Source organism: Suricata suricatta, chromosome 10 (assembly GCF_006229205.1).
Source record: "Suricata suricatta isolate VVHF042 chromosome 10, meerkat_22Aug2017_6uvM2_HiC, whole genome shotgun sequence".
In the NCBI taxonomy this organism is placed as follows: Eukaryota; Metazoa; Chordata; class Mammalia; order Carnivora; family Herpestidae; genus Suricata; species Suricata suricatta.
The window spans coordinates 116,937,624-116,957,447 of NC_043709.1; the positions used below are offsets into that span (position 1 = coordinate 116,937,624).

General features: G+C 40.7%; 1 protein-coding gene across 7 annotated transcripts in view; it reads right to left on the reverse strand.

Annotated features, from left to right (window-relative positions):
• The window catches only part of NSUN6 (NOP2/Sun RNA methyltransferase 6), a 73,794-nt gene that overhangs the window by 39,107 nt on the left and 14,863 nt on the right, over positions 1-19,824 (reverse strand). For all 7 annotated transcript variants that reach the window (XM_029953135.1, XM_029953136.1, XM_029953134.1 and 4 more), the window contains exons 4-7: positions 17,806-17,915; positions 15,839-15,992; positions 7,157-7,238; positions 1,264-1,383 (exon numbers count right to left, since the gene is read on the reverse strand). In XM_029953135.1, the coding sequence (XP_029808995.1) occupies positions 1,264-1,383; positions 7,157-7,238; positions 15,839-15,992; positions 17,806-17,915 (466 nt within the window). The remainder of the gene's footprint in view (positions 1-1,263; positions 1,384-7,156; positions 7,239-15,838; positions 15,993-17,805; positions 17,916-19,824) is intronic.

The following is a 19,824-nucleotide window of genomic DNA, read 5'->3' on the forward strand; positions in this document are numbered from 1 at the left end:
TAGCCCTTCCCACAGCCACAGAGGCCATATCTGCACTCATTTGGTTTAGTATCAGTCTCCTTGTAACTAGAATGCAAGCTACATAAAGGGAATTCTGGTCACTCTGGCTTACTGCTGCCCTCCCAGGACCTGGCACATGGAAGTACTAAGTATCTGTTTAATCAACCAACCAATCAATTAAAATCTGACTTCAGATCCAAGTAGGTGAAGATACTAGCTTGTCTCTGTATTTTAGGAACCATTTAATTTTACGGAATTTGAAACAAGAAGATGGCATCAACTGGCCCTATCCTCGAGTTGAAGAATCACAGTTGCAGTCTAGAGGTCACACTGAGTTCTAAACAGATAAGACTAACCTAAAATGAAAGAAAATACATTGTCGTATACACACACACACACACACACACACACACACACACACACACACAGGTAAAAGCAGTAAAATCTGAGATAGTTATTCACGACTCACTCTATTTTGTGACAATAAAACAAGCTTTATAATTAGACAGATGATAAAAATTTTTTATAAATCTCAAGATGTGTTTGGTGTGTGTGGATCATATATGTACATATGTATGTATGAATATATAATTTGATACTTTAATAATGCCAAATTAACTTTTAGGGGCAAAATTGAATAGTTTAATAAGTATCAAGTCTTAAGAACAAAAAAAATCTCTTAAACGTTTCATTTCAACACATATTTATGAAGAAGACTTCTACTTTACAAATGTATTAGCAAATGTGGGACTTAAGAAGATCTTCAGATAGTCTTCACGAATAGTAATTATCTACTAAATTGAACATGTGATGAATCCCATCAATGAAGAGTCTTTACTTAGGCTGAATCTGAAATAATTCAAATTGTAAACGTCTGTATGTTTGCTAAGTTATACGTAGTTCCGCCTTCAACACTGAAATACATAATATGTTGAAAGTAGTGTTTGTGGGGCACCTGAGTGGCTCAGTCGGTTAAGTGTCCGACTTCAGCTCAGGTCATGATCTCACAGTTCATGGGTTCGAGCCCCTTATCAGGCTCTGAGCTCTGCACTGACAGCTCAGAGCCTGGAGCCTGCTTTGGATTCTGTGTCTCCCTCTCTCTCTGCCCCTCCCCCGTTCACACACACACACACACACACACACACACACACACACACACTCTCTCTCTCTCTCTCTCTCTCTCTCTCTCTCTCTCTCTCTCAAAAATAAATAAAATAAAAAATAAACAAAAGAGAGCAGTGTCTGCTGTGAAAACAATCTTACCTGATCATGCATTAATGCTGCAATGTGTGTTGTTTTGCCTCCGGGTGCTGCACACAAATCTAGAATCTTTTCTCCAGGTTGAGGATCCAGTACATGAGTGACTACGGCAGATGGCAAATTCTATAAAGAAAAAAAATCAATTACCAACGATTCTAAATCTTTTTTTTTTCAAAGTAGGCTCCATGCCCAGTGCAGAACTCAGCATTGAGCCCAGTGCAGGGCTTGAACTCAGGACTCTGAGATCAAGACCTAAGCTGAGAGCAAGAGTGGGGAGGCTTAAGTGACTGAGGCACCCAGGTGTCTAATGATTCTAAATCATTTTAAAATTCAGAATCACAAAACAGAAACAAATCTTTGGAGGTAGTCCAGTATAGCATCCTCCGCCAAAATACAGTTTTTATAAACATACAAGTGTCAGGAAATTCACAGTCTCCTAGATTATCTATCCTATGAACTCATAGGAACTTCACATGCACGACATACCTACACATACAGATGCACTTCCCCAATCAATTTAGCAAAATCATTGTTTTTTCTCAACAACTATCTTTTTAAGTTTGCGTATTTATTTTGAGAGAGAGAGAGAGAGAGAGAGAGAGAGAGAGCGAGCGAGCGAGCCCACACAGGGGAGGGGCAGAGAGAGAGGAAGAGAGAGAATCTCAAGCAGGCCTGATGTGGGGCTCAAACTCTTGAACCATGAGGATCATGACTTGAGGCAAAGTCAGATTCTTAACTGACTGAGCCACCACGTCCCCCAACAAGTCTCAGTATTTTGAAGGGCAAAGCCCTTTTAGAAATGTAAGAAAGCTCTGGATTTTTTCTAAGAAAATGTACAAAATTTCGCAATTCAGGTGCTTCACCATCTAACACCCACTTAAGAATTCTAGTTTTATCTAATGCTACTCAAAGACATTTGGGTTCCCACCTCCCCACCATTACCACATTTCTGTAGGAGAAAAATAAAATATAAAAAAATCTTACTATTGCTGATTGGCATCTCGAAAGGTATTATGAGACTGGACAACTCAAATATCCACAGCAGTAAGTTACATTAACTCATTATTAGTTTTGATCATATAAGGACTGCTATTCTAGGATAACAGCTTACCTCAAATAAAATAGAAATACCGGGGCACGTCGATAGCTCAGTTGGTTAAGCATCTGACTGTTGATTTCAGCTCAGGTCATGAGCTCACCGTTTGTGAGTTCAAGCCCTGCATTGGTCTGGCTCTGCGCTGACAGCACAGAGCCTGCTTGGAATTCTCTCTCCTCTCTCTCTCTGCCCCTCCCCCACTCGTGCATACACGCTCTCAAAATACGTAAATATTGTTTAAAAGCTAGAATATCACAAAGTAATGCATTTTCTTTAAAGCAATGCATTTTTTAAATTACTTGGCAAGAAGAAAACCAATAGAGGCTAACAAACACAGAGCTATTTAAAGTTTAAAGGTGTCAATCGTTCTCACACTGGAATTGTATCTATTAGTATGTTATCAAGGACTGGAAGAAGGTTACAATGCTCTCAAGTGAATCCAAGATCACCACTCGAAAACAGAAAATCAACGGTGTGAGGGGGGCACAAATGCGCAAGTGCACCCCCTATAGATACAGGAAGCATTGAAATCAACGCAAATCATTTCGGCATCTGAAGAGTAATCCCTCCACATTAAACACTAAATTCAGCTTAACCTGTTACAGTTTCTCCCAAATGGTCTAATTTCTTCCAAAAATAGTTAAAAATTGAACTCCAATATGAAAACACTAAAACATGTATGTGGCTCTGGGAGATTCAGTGATTATCTACAGACCACTGGTTACGCCTCTCTCCTAATAACATTAGTGCACTGGTCAAGGATGACAGAAGTTGACAATCAAACGTAAGTAATACAGTAAGAGCCTCTGGCCATGCAATAAATTGAAATTATCAAACAGTCCAGATGAAAAGGCTTCGTTAAATATTTAAACAATGACAAAGTTTTCTTAAGGTAATTTAGTCTACTACCTTTCTCTACAGTACGTCTTAATCCTAGCTACACAGGAGAATCACCTAGTGAGGTTTTCAAAAATGTCTTGTCCTGCTCTAGAATAGTTAAATCGGAATTTCTGGCAATATGGCCGAGACCTCAGTGTTTTCCGCATCACCCCCGGTGACTCTGACACGGAGCCAGATGCACCCCACTGCTCTGCTGCAGTGATCCTCAACCGGAAGTGCCGTGAAAACCACCTGGGAGAGCCGTGACTCATCCTGACCCAGGCCCCACCCCAGTCAGACCGACCGAAACCAGTTCTGGGGCTCGTGCCCAGGCAGCAGCATCTATTTAAGAGCTCCTTAGAAAGAAAAGAAAAATAAGTAAATAAGTAAGTAAATAAGTAAATAAATAAGTAAATAAGTAAATAAATAAATAAAAGCTCCTTAGGTTGTCCAACCTCATCTGGCTCTTAAATTACTTATTTGCAAGGAACGAGGCAAAGAGAAAATTAAATTTCAGGCACTATGTTTTATTCCAGCTAAACTAAAATGTTGTTAGGATATAACTGAAAGCAGTTCTTGTAAGTATTAAGTGCTGAACCTTTAACAATTATTTCAAATGTGAAGGACACCTATGAATATTTTCGGGTTCTGTGGACTGTGTTTAAGCAATTCAAAAGTTTCCTTTTGATTTTGAAAAACCAAATGGTATTACACAGTTGTAGTTTTAATGATTGTATACAACACTCCAATTAACTCTGAAATATTCTAGTATAACTTCAGGAGCTAAAATGAAAAATAATCAGTTATCAATAGCCCCTTACACAGACACATATCCCAGGAAAAAAAAAAGTCCACAGTGCAAAGCTTTTGCATTAGCTGTTAGAGGGAACAAAGAATATGGATTTAGAGATAATGGCAAGGCCAAGAGGCAGCCGAAAAAGAAAAAAAAAGAGCACAAATTTCCCCAGGAATTTTTCCCATAGCTCTGTGATTCCACCCATTCCATAAAGTAACTTCACTAAGTAGGTAAAATAGACAACAGCTACCAGGTGCCAAACTCCTCTTACAAAATATGATTTCTTTAAGGTGAATTTCTTCAGCCAGTCATCCGAGGAACTACCGTATTTCACAAGTTAAGATGGTTACTGAACATCATTCAACAAACAGTGTCAGCTGTCTTAAGTTGTAAGCCAGTGAACACTTGTGGTAATATATTCAAAGCACCTAGCACAACACCTAACTTTAAAACAAAGGTGGATTCCATGCTCCTGGACAGGAAGAATACTGTTAAAATGTCAATTCTACCCAAAGCAATCTACACATTCAATGCAATCCCTATCAAAATAACACCAGCATTCCTCACAGAGCTAGAACAATCCTAACATTTGTATGGAACCAGAAAAAACACCAGATAGCCAAAGCAATCTTGAAAAAGAAAACCAAAGTAGGAGGCATCACAATCCCAGACTTCAAGCTGTATTACAAAGCTGTCATCATCAAGACAGCATGTTACTGGCATAAGAACAGACACTCAGATCAATGGAACAGAGCAGAGAATGCAGAAATGGACCCACAAATACATGGCCAATGCATCTTTGATAAAGCAGGAAAGAATATTATAAAAAGCAGTCTCTTCAGCAAGTGGTGCTGGGAAAACTGGACAGCAACATGCAGAAGAATGAACCTGGACCACTGTCTTACACCATACAGAAAAATAAACTCAAAATGGATGGAAGACCTAAATGTAAGACAGGAAGCCATCAAAATCCCCGAGGAAAAAGCAGGCAAGAACCTCTTTCAGCTTGGCCACAGCAACTTCTTACTCAACACCTCTCTGGAGGCAAGGGAAACAGAAGCAAAAATGAACTATTGGAACCTCATCAAAATAAAAAGCTTCTGCACAGCAAAGAAAACAATCAGCAAAACTAAAAGGCAACTGATGGAATGGAATAAGATACTTGCAAAAAATGTATCAGATAAATGGTTGGTATCCAAAGTCTATACAGAATTTATCAAACTCAACATCCAAAAAACAAATAATCCAGTGAGGAAATGGGCAAAAGACATGAATAGACACTGAACTAAAGAGGACATCCAGATGGCCAACAGACACAAGAAATGATGCTCACCATCACTCATCATCAGGGAAATACAAATCAAAACCACAATGAGATACCACCTCACACCTGTAAGAACGGCTAACATTAACAACTCAGGCAACAACAGATGCTGGTGAGGATGTGGGGAACGATCTCTTCTGCACTGCTGGTGGGGATGCAAACTGGTGCGGCCACTCTGGAAAACAGTATGGAGGGTCCTCAAAAAATTGAAAATAGAACTACCCTACGACCCAGCAATTGCACTACTAGGTATTTATCTAAGGGACACAGGTGTGCTGTTTCAAAGGGACACATGCACCCCGATGTTTACAGCAGCACTGTCAACAATAGCCAAGTATGGCAAGAGCCCAAATGTCCATCGATGGATGAATGAATATATATATATATATCACATCTTTTTTACTTTTATACACACACACACACACACACACACACACACACACACACACACAATGGGGTATTACTCAGCAATCAAAAAGAATGAAATCTTGCCATTTGCAACTGTCTGGATGGAACAAGAGGGTATCATGCTAGTGAAATTAGAGAAAGACAAATATGGTATAACCTCACTCATATGAGGACTTGGAGATACAAAACAGATGAATATAAGGAAAGGGAAGCAAAAATAATATGAGAACAGGGAGGGGAACAAAAACATAAGAAACTCTTAAATATGGAGAACAAGCAGAGGGTCACTGGAGGGGGTGTGGGAGGGGGATGGGTGAAATAGGTAAGGGGCATTAAGGAACCTACTCTTGAAATCATTGTTGTACTATATGCCAACTTGGATGTAAACTAAAGATAAATAAATAATTAAATAAAACAAAACAACGATGGAGGGTGGCTAGCACAGATACCGAAGAAGAAAGAATTTGTATAATAGTGCGTAATTATATGGCAGGTTATATATTCTACATGTTACACTGTCACTATTATGGAATCAGATAATAAACGTAAATCTGTTTTCTGTTTCCTATTTGTTCCCACTAGAAATAAACTTTGAATGTACATCTTTCGATTAAATACTGGGCAAAGCAGAAAGTAAATGGCATGTGCATATAGGTCAGGGTTCAGACATTACTAATTACTAATTGTATATGACCTTGTTCAAGAAACCTAACAGATCTGATAATTGGTATCTTCATTATATACTAGGAATAATAACAATAATACCACATAACCAGTGAACTGTAACAAATCAAATGAGTTATCATCTGCGAAGGTATGCAAATAAACTGGACACGGCAAAACAAACTGCTGTGTCACAGTAAGTGATAAGCACTCGACAAAAATGTGTTAGTAGTAAACCATTTGCATCTCACTGAAAGTTACCAATACAACACTTATATGTGTATCAATACATGCATTATTTCGGGATTAATATTTTCAGATGGTAAATGATTACAATAAGCTATTAAAGCACCTTCGGGCAACATAAGGTTTAAAAAAGTTTAAAATTCAATGGAGGGGTGTCTGGGCGGCTCAGTCAGTTGAGGCTCATGGTCCATGAGTTCAAGCCCAGCAACAGCTCGCTGCCGTGGGCGCAGAGCCCACTTCAGATCCTCTGTCTCCCCTTCTCTCTGCTCCTCCCCTACTTGCGCTCTCAAAAATAAACATTAAGGGAAAAAAATCAGTTGAGAAAAGGAGAGTACATACACAGTTTTTTCTTACTGCTTATTAACAAAAGGTAGATCAGAAAAATAAATCACAAAAAATATGGTAATAGAAAAACACAATGAGTTTGTAATAACTCACTGAAGTTATGTTTCAATGTCAGTATTTTACTTTGACAAATACTTACCTGTAAAAATAAGTAGCTGGGCAGTACATTGTCAAATGAGGGGCTGAGGAATATCGGTTCTGTCATTCTTATGCCTATACCTCTGAAAAGCAGAAAATCTGACATTAGTCTATGTCAATTCCATCGTCTATACAAACTCCATTTCTGGGAACATATCCAAGCAGCCCAGCAAATATAGGATGTTCTGCCTTTTTAAAACCTCTTTAACTCAACACCACAATACTTAGGATATTCCTGTGAATCGTCTATGACTCATTCCCTGCAGGAGAGGGCCATCAGGAAAACTAAAAAGGATTAAGTTACATAAATTTTCATTTAGGCACAAAGCAGTTTAAGAGATTTGAACAAACTGAAAAAAGCAAAGAACATCTTGAGTCTTAAAAAAAAAAACAGTTATTTAATTTAAAATGTTATTTACATTAACATACAATGGTTTTATTGTTGTTTTATCTTTTAATTCCAGTATACAGTGCTGTATTAGTTTTAGGTGTACAAAAGAGTGATTCAACAAATCTATACATTATTCAGTGCTCATCAGAATAAGAGTGCTCTTAATCCCCTTCATTTATTTCACTCATCCCCATCCCCCACCGACCTCCCTGCTGATAACCAGCAGCTTGTGCTTTATCCTTGAGAGCCTGGTTTTTGTTTGCCTCTTTTTTCCCCTTTGTTCATTTGTTTCTAAAATTCCACATGAGTGAAATCATATGGTATTTGTCTTTCTTTGACTGACATCTGAGTCTTTATTGATTCATTCTAATCTTTCTGATAACAGATTCATGGTCACTGTTAACAGCTTTAAATTCAATAAAAAGTGTCTGAATCCTTCAGTTTGTAAGGCACTATGCTAGTACTTGTATGAAAAACAAAAATATACTTAAGAATCATGCTGATGATAACCAACAACAAAAATGCCACACAACTCTCCTCTCAACTTTTTTTTAAAAAATGGTTTACGTTTATTTATGATTGAGACAGAGAGAAACAGAACATAAGTAAAAGAGGGGCAGAGGGAGAGGGAGACACAGAATCTGAAGCAGGCTCCAGGCTCTGAGCTGTCAGCACAGAGCCCGACATGGGGCTTGGACCCACGAATCATGAGATCATGACCTGAGTCAAAGTTGGATGCTCAACTGACTGAGCCCCCCAACAGCCTCTCCTCTCAACTCTTTAGAGGGTAATTACCCAGTACTGGCACAATCCTCACCATGAGCTTTGTCCTGCTTTATAAGGAGGGGGGAATACTCGGAGCAGGGAGGGCAAGAGCTCAGCAGAGCACAGAGGGTGGTGATTCATTAGGACAAACACCACAATCTGAGAGAGGCTGTCAGAGACTATCAAAGGCAAGAGAAAGCACACAAATAGTTAAGAGAATGCCAAACATGGCCTCGTGTATCAGGCCACGCAACTGAGAGGAAGAAAAAAAGTCCATTAACGCTGTGTTCCAGGGATTCAAGGGGCACAGAAAAAGCACAATGTAATAATAAAGGCAAGGATGAGAACAGGATTGAAACCAGGTACGGGAATACAAGTGCGGCATCTAAGCACGGAGAACAAGAGCAAACTCACAGCTTCTGAACCAATCCTGGCCCGGAAGCATCTATCCTGACCCTCTGCCCAACGCACGACGCAGGTAGACGTAGGGCTAATTTTACTCACCACGCTCCTGCCACCAAACGCACAGGGTTTTCTCTCACACCACCCCGGGGTCCCGCAATTCCGTTCAGTGCTGGCTCTCACTGCCCGGGGATGTCAGGAGAGTACACAGGCTCAGTGCCTCAATCCAACGAGGCTGGTCTCGCTCCGATGCCAGCTGCACACCCCCAGGTGCCACCTGCACTTCCGACCAACTGGCCATAAGTCTGGGAGTTTCCACAGTGTCCTCCTCAGTTTTGAAAATTCGCTAGCACTCACAGAACTCAGAAAAGCACTATTACTAGTTTGCCACGGGGGCTCCAAGTTAGTCCTGGCCAAATCAAAGAGATGCGCAGGAGAAGGTACGGGAGAGGCGTGCGCATCAGCACCCTCCCAGCACCTCCGTGTGTTTCTCAATCAGGAGGCTCTCTGAACCCCACTGTCTAAGAGTTTTTATGGAGGTTTCATTACACAGGCATGACTGATTAAATCATTAAGTGACTCTCCAGCCCTTCTCGTCTCCCTGGAGGCCCAAGGGTAGAGCTAAAAGTTCTAACCTTCTAACCACAAGGCGGGTTCCTCTCTCAAGTGTCCTCCAGATGCTGCCTAGGGACCCCCAGCTACCAGTCTTCTCATTAGCATACAGAAGACATTCATCACCACGGAGAGTCCAAGGACTTGGGGAGTTGTGTGCTGGGAACCCAAAGGCCAAGTCATTATAATGCCTCAGAAGGATAAGTTTATGCCGCCCTTCAGAGTGAAATAATTTCTGTAGCTATTCGTGGACTGTTACTGCAGTATGACTGTGAAGTCCACTCAGTTCTAACATCCTTTGTCGTGTGATAACTATGGACTCCTTTCTCCCCCTCCCATCCCTTTCATCCTCGCTCATTTGTTTACCACTTGATATGTCTGCATCTGTAATCAGAGTTAGTTAATCTGCTAAGTCTTTGGTCCTTGCTCCAGCTGGGGTCAAATCTAACCACTTCCTGCACAGATGCTGTCCCTGACCAGAAAAAAAAAAAAACCCCACAAAGGAACCTTCTGAAAAGTCACAGCCTGCCATTCAAAAATCAGTCATTTGTTGGTACCACTGGTATACTGACCTTGATCAACACCTCACCCCCCTGCCCAGAGTCTGGACCCATTACTGGACATCTTGATGCCACGACCGACCAACCTGCTCACTCTTCTGTAATTTAAATAACTTTCTGACTCAGAGGACATTATTCCTCTGAAAAATACTCCAACATTAACATTCATAGGTCTGTCTTTCTAATCCAATTTCCACCTAGTGTTTCAAGTTCTGCTTTTTGGGAATTTGGATATCTCCTTCTGACCTCCAGCACAAGTATGTTTTTCCATCCAGTAGTTAACTTAAAATAAAACTATTTTTGTAATGTCTATCTCCATATAGTAACACAACACACCAGATCTACGGATCTGTTTCTCTCTGATAAACAGGCTGTTAGTAAACTAACCTACCTCTAGGAAGTCTAAGATTCAACTCTGCTATGATTCAAGAAACGAAAGGGTACAAACTTACCAGCTGAAAAAGTATTAATAGTAGATGTAGTTCTAAAATTCTACAAGAAACATGGTAGAATTTCCTTTCTTATGGAAACATGCTTTTCCTCACAGACGAAGAGAAAGAAATCCTACCAGCGTAACTGGACACGGAGTTTAAAAGTTGAGCTTAAAAATGAGCAGTTTTTTGAACTACGGCCTCCTGCTACTCCCACCAAGAAACGTTACTCAGAAAAGTCTGCCAGCAAAGTCACTGGAACTACTACCATTACTACTACTTCTTCAGTGTAGAAGTTCTGAATAATATAAGAGAATGAAGAGTGGAAGAGGGTTCAAGATAGCAGAATAAGGAGATCCTGAGCTCACCTCCTCCCCCCGACACAACAAATGTACAGCTACATGCGACATAATTCCCTCTGAAGGGGACACAGAAACTGGATGAACACAGCCCCCACAAGGACAGCACCAAGATGAGTAGAAATGGCAGAGATACATTCTTGATAAGGAAAGAACCACACCCCAGGAACAACATTCCACGGTCAGAAGGGACCTCAAAGGAATCTTATCTCCCCGAGGAGAGATCGCAGCTCCCCATCAGGCGACCCAACCTTTAGACCCTGCATGGAGAGACGAGCTTCCAAAACAACTGGCTTTAAAGTCCGACAGGATGTCCATCCAGGAAAACTATAGAACTGTAGGCAAAGGAGAACCCACTCAAAAAAGGCTTGCACACAGTCTCAACCCAGACACCGGGACAAATGGTTTCAGATCAGATTAAAAAAAAAAAAAGCACATCCAAAAGATCAAAAAAGATCAGAGTCAGATCAAAAAGCACATACGCCATAGAAGTATACCTACTTACTAATCTTGGAGCACCTGCTGAAGGGGACTGGGAGGACTCTCCCTGGGGAGTAAGACACTGGGGACGGCCCTGCTGACGCTGGGATGACAGACACCGTGTTGAAATCCTCCCTCTAGACTGCTAAAGCCAGGGTGTGCGCCCCACTGAGAACCCCTTACCACCCAGGCCCTCAGCAGGGCCTTGCGGTCTATAGGGTGATAACTGCACCCGCCAGCAGACCTCTAGCCATCAGGGATGACCTCCAGCTAACCAGGCAGGGGAGGGGAGCCAGCCTCACCCGAGAATGCACCTGGAGCTGTTGAGGGGCTGCCGGGAGACAAGGGCACACACGACCCACTCAGGGACACCCCGGAAGCACCTGTGTCTGGTGGTCAGCATGAGGGAATTGCACTTCCGGGCCCTACAGGTCATCTCTTACATAAAGCCACTCCTTTAAGACCAGGAGATGTAGATGACCTACCTAATACACGGAAACAAACATAGAGTTAGGAATAACGAGGAGACAGAAGAATATGTTCCAAACAAAAGAAAACAAAATATCAGAAAAAGAACTAAATGAAGTGGAGATAAGCAATCAACCCAATAAAAAGTCCAATGTAATGGCCATCAAACTGGGAAGGAAAAATGGACAAACACAGTGACAATTTCAACAAAAATAAAAAAGTTCCAATCAGAGGTGAAGAAAAACAGAAATAAAAATACACTATAGGGAATAAACAGCGGATTACAGATATAGAAGAACAGAGCAGTGATCTGGAAAACAGGGTAGTAAAATTTATCCAAACTGAACACAAAAAAATGAAAAAAGAAGTATGAACATAAGGATAGTTTAAGGGACCTGTGAGCCAACATCAGTGCACTCACATTGCCCTTCTAGGGGGCTCCAGAGGAAGAGAGAGAGAGAAAGGGGCAGAAAACTTATTTGAGAAATAGATGAAAATGTCCCTACTTTGGAAAAGGAAACAGACATCCGGGTCTAGGAAAAACAGAGAATGCAAAAAAAGATGAACCCAAAGATATCCACACCAAGACAATTATAATTAAAATGTCAAAAATTGAAAAACATAAAAACAGAGTCTTAAAAGCAGCAAAAAGAAAAAAAAAAAAAGCATCAGTTACATATAAGGGAACCCACCACGCGGCCCCGCACATCACGCTGTCAGCCGATTTCTCAGCACAAGCTTTGCGAGCCAGAAGGGAGTGAGGGCCACCATACAGTCAAAGTGCGTACAAGCAAGAATACTCCACCCAGCAAGGTTATCATTTACCATTGAAGGGGACTGAAGGGGAGATACAGAGTTTGCCAGAGAAACAAAACTAAAGGAGATCGGCACCACTAAATTAAGTTTACAGTGTAAGTTTATAATGTTAAAGGGACTTCTCTAAGCCAAAAGGAAAAGGCCATGACTAGAATTAAAAATATATAAAAGAAAAAAATCTCACGGATAAAGGCAAATATATAGTAAAGGCAGTAGATCAACAACCACTTATAAAACTAGTCTGAACATTAAAAAACAAGGGTGGTAAAATCAGTTATGTCTGTAATAATTTAGATAAGAAATACACAGAATAAAAAGATGTAAAATATGATGACATAAATATAAAATGCTGCTTGGACAGTGGGGGGGATGTAGTGACTGTGGAATGTGCTCATACTTAAGCAATCACCAACTTAAAATACACTGTTACATACGTAGATTGTATATGAATTTTGTGGTTACCACAAACTGAAAACCTATGATAGATATACAGAAAATAAAGAGGAAGTAATCCAGGCTTAACACTAAAAGCATCAAATCCCAAGAGAAGAGAGCAAAGAATTACAAAAACAATCAGAAAACAAGTAACAAAATGGCAATGCGTACCATGTAAATGAAAATGAGCTGAATGAGCAAAGCACACAGCACGAGTGAGGGCGTCTGGGTGGTTCAGACGGTTATTCCTCCTCTTGGTTTCAGCCCAGATCATGATCCCGCAGTTCTGTGAGTTCTAGCCCGTGTTGGGCTCTGTGCTGACAGTGCTTCGGAGCCTGCTTGGGATTCCCTCTCCCTCTCTCTCTGCCCCTCCCTCACTCACACTGTCTCTGTCTCTTTCGCTCGCTCGCTCTCTCTCAAAATAAATAAACTAAAAAAAAATGTTTAAGCACATAGCATGAGTGAATGGAGAAAAAACAAGACCTGTCTATAGGCTAACTACAAGAGGCTCACTTCAGACCCAAAGACAAATGCAGACTGAAAGTAAAGGGCTACAAAAAATATTCCATGAAAATGAAAATGAAAATGAAAAGAAAGCTGGGGTAGCAATGCTTATAAGAGACAAAAGAGACTTTAAAACAAAAATGCTGTTAACAACAAACAAGGGCTTTAAATAATCATGAAGAGAATCATTAATAATCGTAATAACAGTAGGGGACTTCAACTTCACATGTACATCAATGGACAGGTCATTCAGACCAAAAATAATGCAACAGCAGCTGTTAACAACACATCAAACCAGATCAACCTGTTATGCAGAATGTTCCATCCTCAAACAGCAGAGGACCCATTTTTCTCCAGTGTACATGTAACATTTTCCTAGACACACCACATGTTAGGCCACAAAACAAATCTCAAAAACTTAAGACTGAAATCGTATCAAGCTTCTCTTCCTACCACAGCAGTATCAAACTAGAAATCAATTGCAAGAAACAAGAAACAAATCAGTCACAAGAAGAAAGTGCCCACTGAGAGATGAATGGCTTAAGAAAATGTGGTATGTATACATATACACGCAGGAATATTACTCGGTCACAAAAAAGAATGAAATCTTGCCATTCATGCCAAGATGCATGGCCCTCGAGGGTACTATGCTCAGTGAAGTAGGTCAGACAGATGAAGAAAAATACCATATGATTTCACTTGTATGTGAAACAGAATCATAGATATAGAGAACTGACGGGTACCAGAGGGAAGAGAGTGGCAGTAAGGAATAAAATAGGTAATTAATTTTCCAGTTATAAATGAGTTACCAGGATTAAGTCATGAGGGTTAAATAAGTTACAAATAAGATTAAATAAGTTATCAAAAGGGGTGCCTGGGTGGCCCAGTTGGGTAAGCGTCCGACTTCGGCTCAGGTCATGATCTCACGGTTCCCATGGGTTCCAGTCCCATGTCAGGTTATGAGCTGACAGTTCAGAGCCTGGAGCCTGCTTCGGGTTCTGTGTCTCCCCATCTCTCTCCCTGCTCCTCCCTCGCTTGTTCTCAGTCTCTCTCAAAAATAAACCTAAAGAAAAATTTAAAAATAAAATAGTTATCAACAAAACATGGGACATAAGGTCCACCAAAGGAAATACAGTCAATGATATTGTTACAACTTTGTGTGACCACAGATGGTAACACTTTATCATGGTGACCATTTTCTTTTTTTTCTTTAATTTATTTTTGAGAGACAGAGAGACAGTGAGAGCACGGGCGGGTCAGAGAGAGAGGGAGATACAGAATCTGAAGCAGGCTCCAGGCTCTGAGATAGGTGTCAGCACACAGCCCAACACGGGGCTCAAACCCACGAACCGTGATATCATGACCTGAGCCAAAGCCGGACACTTAACCAACTGAGCCACTCAGGCGCCCCATGGTGACCATTTTCTAATGTATATAAATATTGAATCACTGTACTGTATAACTGAAATACAATATTGTATGTCAATTATTCTTCAGGAAAAAAAAATAAGCCACACACATACATACACAGACACACACACACACAGGATGAGGTATGTACCATTAATAATAGAACTGAAGGAGGTAATCAAAGCATTGATTTCCTATTTCAGACCCAAAGAAAAACATAACATACATATGCTTCATCTTCATAAGCCTTCTAAAGAGAATAAATCTTTGCTCTTGGCCATTTGGAAAGTGCTGCTTTCCAGAGTTAGTTAATCCAATAATCTGTTTCTTCAGAAGCAGTAATTTCGATCATAAACCCAAATCACTGCAACGTGACAACTGTCCCAGGAATCAGGGACGTGGTCCAGTTCTCCGCGGACCAACTCGCAGCTTCCAGTTCATCCACATCAGCTGCCAACGGTGGGGGATGGAGCCGTCCTCAGAACGCCTTCAACAGGCTGAAACGTGAAGCAAAAGACGACCCTGGATCACCCACGGATCTGATGTGTTTAGAATCAGTAGCCACCCGAGATGATTTAACATTAGCTGTATCTTAGTTTGGTTTGAGTAAGTCCAAACATTAATTCCTTCTGGTGGCTTTCTGGTAACATTTAATATAAATGTTTTACTTTTTAATATTTATTAAAATCATAGCTTTTCCTTTCACGAAGTCAGATGTTTAAAGAGCTCTGGATAGGTCACAACTTATCCTCTGGCAAGGTGAGTACTGTTCCACAAAGATGCAACCATTTTCAAATCAAGAAAATTCACAAGGAAAACTGAAAGTGACAGTTACAGTGTGACTATGTGCTTGTTCAGGGCCCTTTAATCTGAACACTTACTTTCACCTAAAAGCAACTTTTCAAAAATAAAACAATTATTTTCCAGCTGAATTTATACCAAAAAAAATTTTTTTATAATCCAACTAGATCTATTTTTACATTGTTTTTTATTTTCTTTGAATCACCAAAAAGGATGCACATTTCCCCCAAACAAAACTTGATGACGTACTTCAGTTCAGGTAGTCCATTGAAGATTTCTTTGCGGCTTAGTTCAGAAATCCCATTGCCAAGAAATACTTTTGTTCCATCAAATTCTTTGGCTCCTTTCTTACATTTGCCTTTAATATCAGAGTATACAGAAATAACGTCTCCAGCTTTCATAACTAAGAAAGAAGAAAATTAGATTATACTAATTAAACTCTATTTTGGTAGGATAATTGTGAAAATTCTTTAAGATGACTGGGGACATCAAAGGACATCAGTAGTGGGTTGTGAAGAGGTCTAAACTGGCTCATTATGTCAAAATAACTCCTTATAAAAAATATGACTTTTTACTTTTAAATGTTCTGTAAAAATAAATCTAACTGAAGACTTTTATCTAGGAAAACAAGCGAACGGAAGTCTTTAAAACATTCTATGTAATTTGGAAGTCTTTAGCGAAGCAGAAAAGGAAGGCTATCTCCTATTTAAATTATTTTCTCCAAACCTAACATTCCCTAAAAGGTTTCATTTAAATTTTGGTGTCTTTGGCTCTATCCTCAAAGTTCTAAGGTTCCTTGGAAAAGATCCCAGAGCACCTGGGTGGCTCAGTTGTTGAGCGTCTGACTCTCGACTTCGGCTCAGGTCATGATCTCACGGTTCAGGAGTCTGCGCCCCTTGTCAGGCTCTGTGCTGAGAGCCAGGAGTCCGCATGAGATAGTCCCTCTTCCCCTCTTTCACTCTGCTTTTTTTATTTTTTTATTATTTAAAAAAAAATTTTTTTTAAGATTTATTTATCTTTGAGAGACAGAGAAAGATCATGAGTGGGAAAGGGGCAGAGAGAGAGGGACACAGAATAGAAGCAGGCTCCAGGCTCTGAGCTGCCAGCACAGAGCCCAACGCAGGGCTTGAACCCACAAACTGTGAGATCATGACCTGAGCTGAAGTCAGATGCTCAACCAACTGAGCCACCCAGGCGCCCCACACTCTGCCTTTTTTAAAGAGTTCCTCGAAAGAGTACACTAAAATCCCTCAAGGAAGTATTTGTAAATCTTTGCAGGTTCCCTAACATAGCAATTACGGCAGGGATTTTAATGATAAGCACAAACATTAATTTCAGTAACAAATCCTGGTGACTTTAATCATGGGAAACAGTCTTCCACTGCTGGGCCTAGCCTGTCATAAGTTTGTCTGGCCCATCACCTTGGTAACAGTAGTGAGAGCGATCAGCTGGAGTAGAGCTGTTCAAGTCACACGGATCAGGGGTCAGTGAACGTTTTCTGTAAAGGGGGGTACGTAGCTTGGGCTTTGTGAGCCACGTCAAGTCTCTTGGCATATTCTACTTTTTAAAACAATCTCTTAAAAATGGAAAAGCCATTTTCAGCTGTGAGCCACGCAAAACCAGACATGGGCCAGACTCGGCCGGTGGTTTAGCACGTGCTAATGCAGGTCAACTTATTGATTTCACAGATGAGATAACTGAAGCCCACAGACTGAATAACTTCCCAGTAGATCAAACCCCTGTCTTGGTTTCAAGCTCAATACATTAGGGCCGAACCACAGTGACTAACTTGTTAAGCATAATGTAGTATGTCATCAACTGAGTGAGTAAATTAAGAATATTGACTTTCACTCCAATACTAAAATTCCAGGTACCGAAGGTTACCCTCACAAACGACAACAGAAGTCTGAGGGCAATGGAGTTAAGAATAGAAAATGAAAACTCACTGACGTCTTACATGCTATTAACCAGTAACGGTGCGCTGAAGATCATCTCACACACCCTATAAGGGAAGGAAGAAACTGACAGACCTTACAAGGATCTGTTAGACCCCATCCGATAAATCTCTGGCCGGCTATCCCAAATGTAAAACTTGGAAAATATCTGATAAACTTGAAATGCATCTGAGTGATAGTTAAATAAAGTTTCCATTTGTTCACGTGCACAGATTTTAAAGAATCTTTCCTTTTACAGGGACACTGAAGCATTATACTTGCATTTCGAAGCTGCCACAATACCGGGAACGTAGACATGGGCCCCTCTTAGCACTGCATTGCCGCACTGGGCTCCAACAACTGCTTCGCATTGCTGCTTTTTGATATTCCTCCTAGGGATGTAAGATGAACAGTTTAACAGAGTAACACACCCCCAGCCAAACTTTTTAATATTTCAATCTAAACCCCAAAACCTCTTTAGTCTTGGCTGCCCTAAGATAATCCCACGAATGCATAACTAAGAAAAAGCAAGCTACAAAAACAGAATACAGAGAAAGTAGTTGGGGGTGGGGGCGAGGGACACACTTGAGAAGGAAAAAAATAGAAAGATGTCCATCTGGTGGAAGGCAATAAAGTACCACCAAAATCTGCTTACTCATTTAATGAGCATTGCGGTTTTCATAACAGCATTGGGAGGGAAGAAAAATAAAGTCCCTGTCTTCAAAGACTAAAACAGACACTAATCAGACAATGAAACATTTCTAAAATGGTAATATTGCTGCATGGGAAACTCTTTGTATTTTAAAATAGACAAAGATGTCTTTTGTCCTTTACTGTCCAACTTTTGAGTGTTTTCCAATTTCTCACCTCCTATGCATTCCTGAGACCACGAACACCTGGAAATCACTTCAAACACACAGAAAGGACTTCTCAAAAGTCGGGGGTGCCTTTGTGATCAGGCCCAAATAAAAACAGTAAGCACTGAGTGTCTGATGAGTGACCCTGGTTGGCAACATCTCACACAAGGAACTGAGTATGTCCTTTCTTCCTTCCATGACCTCCAGACGGTCAAAGTTCACTGGGCCTCTCGGCTTTCTACCAGCCCGTGGCTCTTACGTTCTCACTGTTCATTCTCTGTCTGCGTCTCAAAGAGGTCCATTCCCCCACATTTCAACGCATACTGCATTTCTTCTCACCTTGCGTTCTACCCCTTGGCCATCTCAGTATTTCAATAATCACTTACAAAAATGGCCTGCGAACTCTGATGGAGTTCTAGGTCCTGAAAAGGTATTTCTAACCACCTGCAGGTAGCTGTGGGTAGGTGTCCCCTGGTTACTCCAAGCTTACCGAGTCCTAAACAACGTTATGTTTCTCTATCCACTCCTCCATCGGAGGCACATCCCAACCTTGCAGGCCTTCTGTCCCCAATTTTGAACAAAGTGTTGTCATCTGCCTCAGTAACCAAACTGGAAGCCTCAACATCATTTTAAGTCCCTTTTTTCCTACACCTTCTTACTCAACATATGTTGTATTACCAAATCATGCCACCTCAAAAGTAAAAAAAATTCCTTACCCAAGGGATACAGGAGTGCTGGTGCATAGGGGCACATGTACCCCAATGTTCACAGCGGCACTTTCTACAATAGCCAAATCATGGAAAGAGCCTAAATGTCCATGAGCTGACGAATGGATCAAGAAGATGTGGCTTATATATGCAATGGAATACTACATGGCCATGAGAAAGAATGAAATCTGGCCGTTTGTAGCCATCCTCCAACACTGCACCTATGTCATCAGCTCTGGGCCTTGATTACTCAAATAGCTTCTTGGCTTTTTCACCTTTGGCTATTTTCAGATCTTCTTTACATCTTTGGCATTCTGTACATCATTCTGAAGTAGACATGGAATTATTTTTTTTTTACAAACTATAAAGCACTTTAATGTAAGACAGTTATTATTTACATAAATATTGCTGAGTATTTTTCTTGTAATGGGATTAATGATCTTTTAAATTTTATTTTATCTTATTTTATTTTTTATAGTCTATTGTCAAGTCGGTTTCCATATAACATCCAGTGCCAGTGCTCATCCCCACAAGTGCCCTCCTCCATGCCCATCACCCCATTTTCCCCTCTCCCCCAACCCCATCAACCCTCAGTTTGTTCTCATTATTTAACAGTCTCTCACGGTTTGCCTACCTCCCACTCCTTAACTATGTTTTTCCCCCCTTCCCACCCCCACAGTCCTCTGTTAAGTTTCTCCTGTTCCACATATGAATGCAAACATATGGCATCTGTCCTT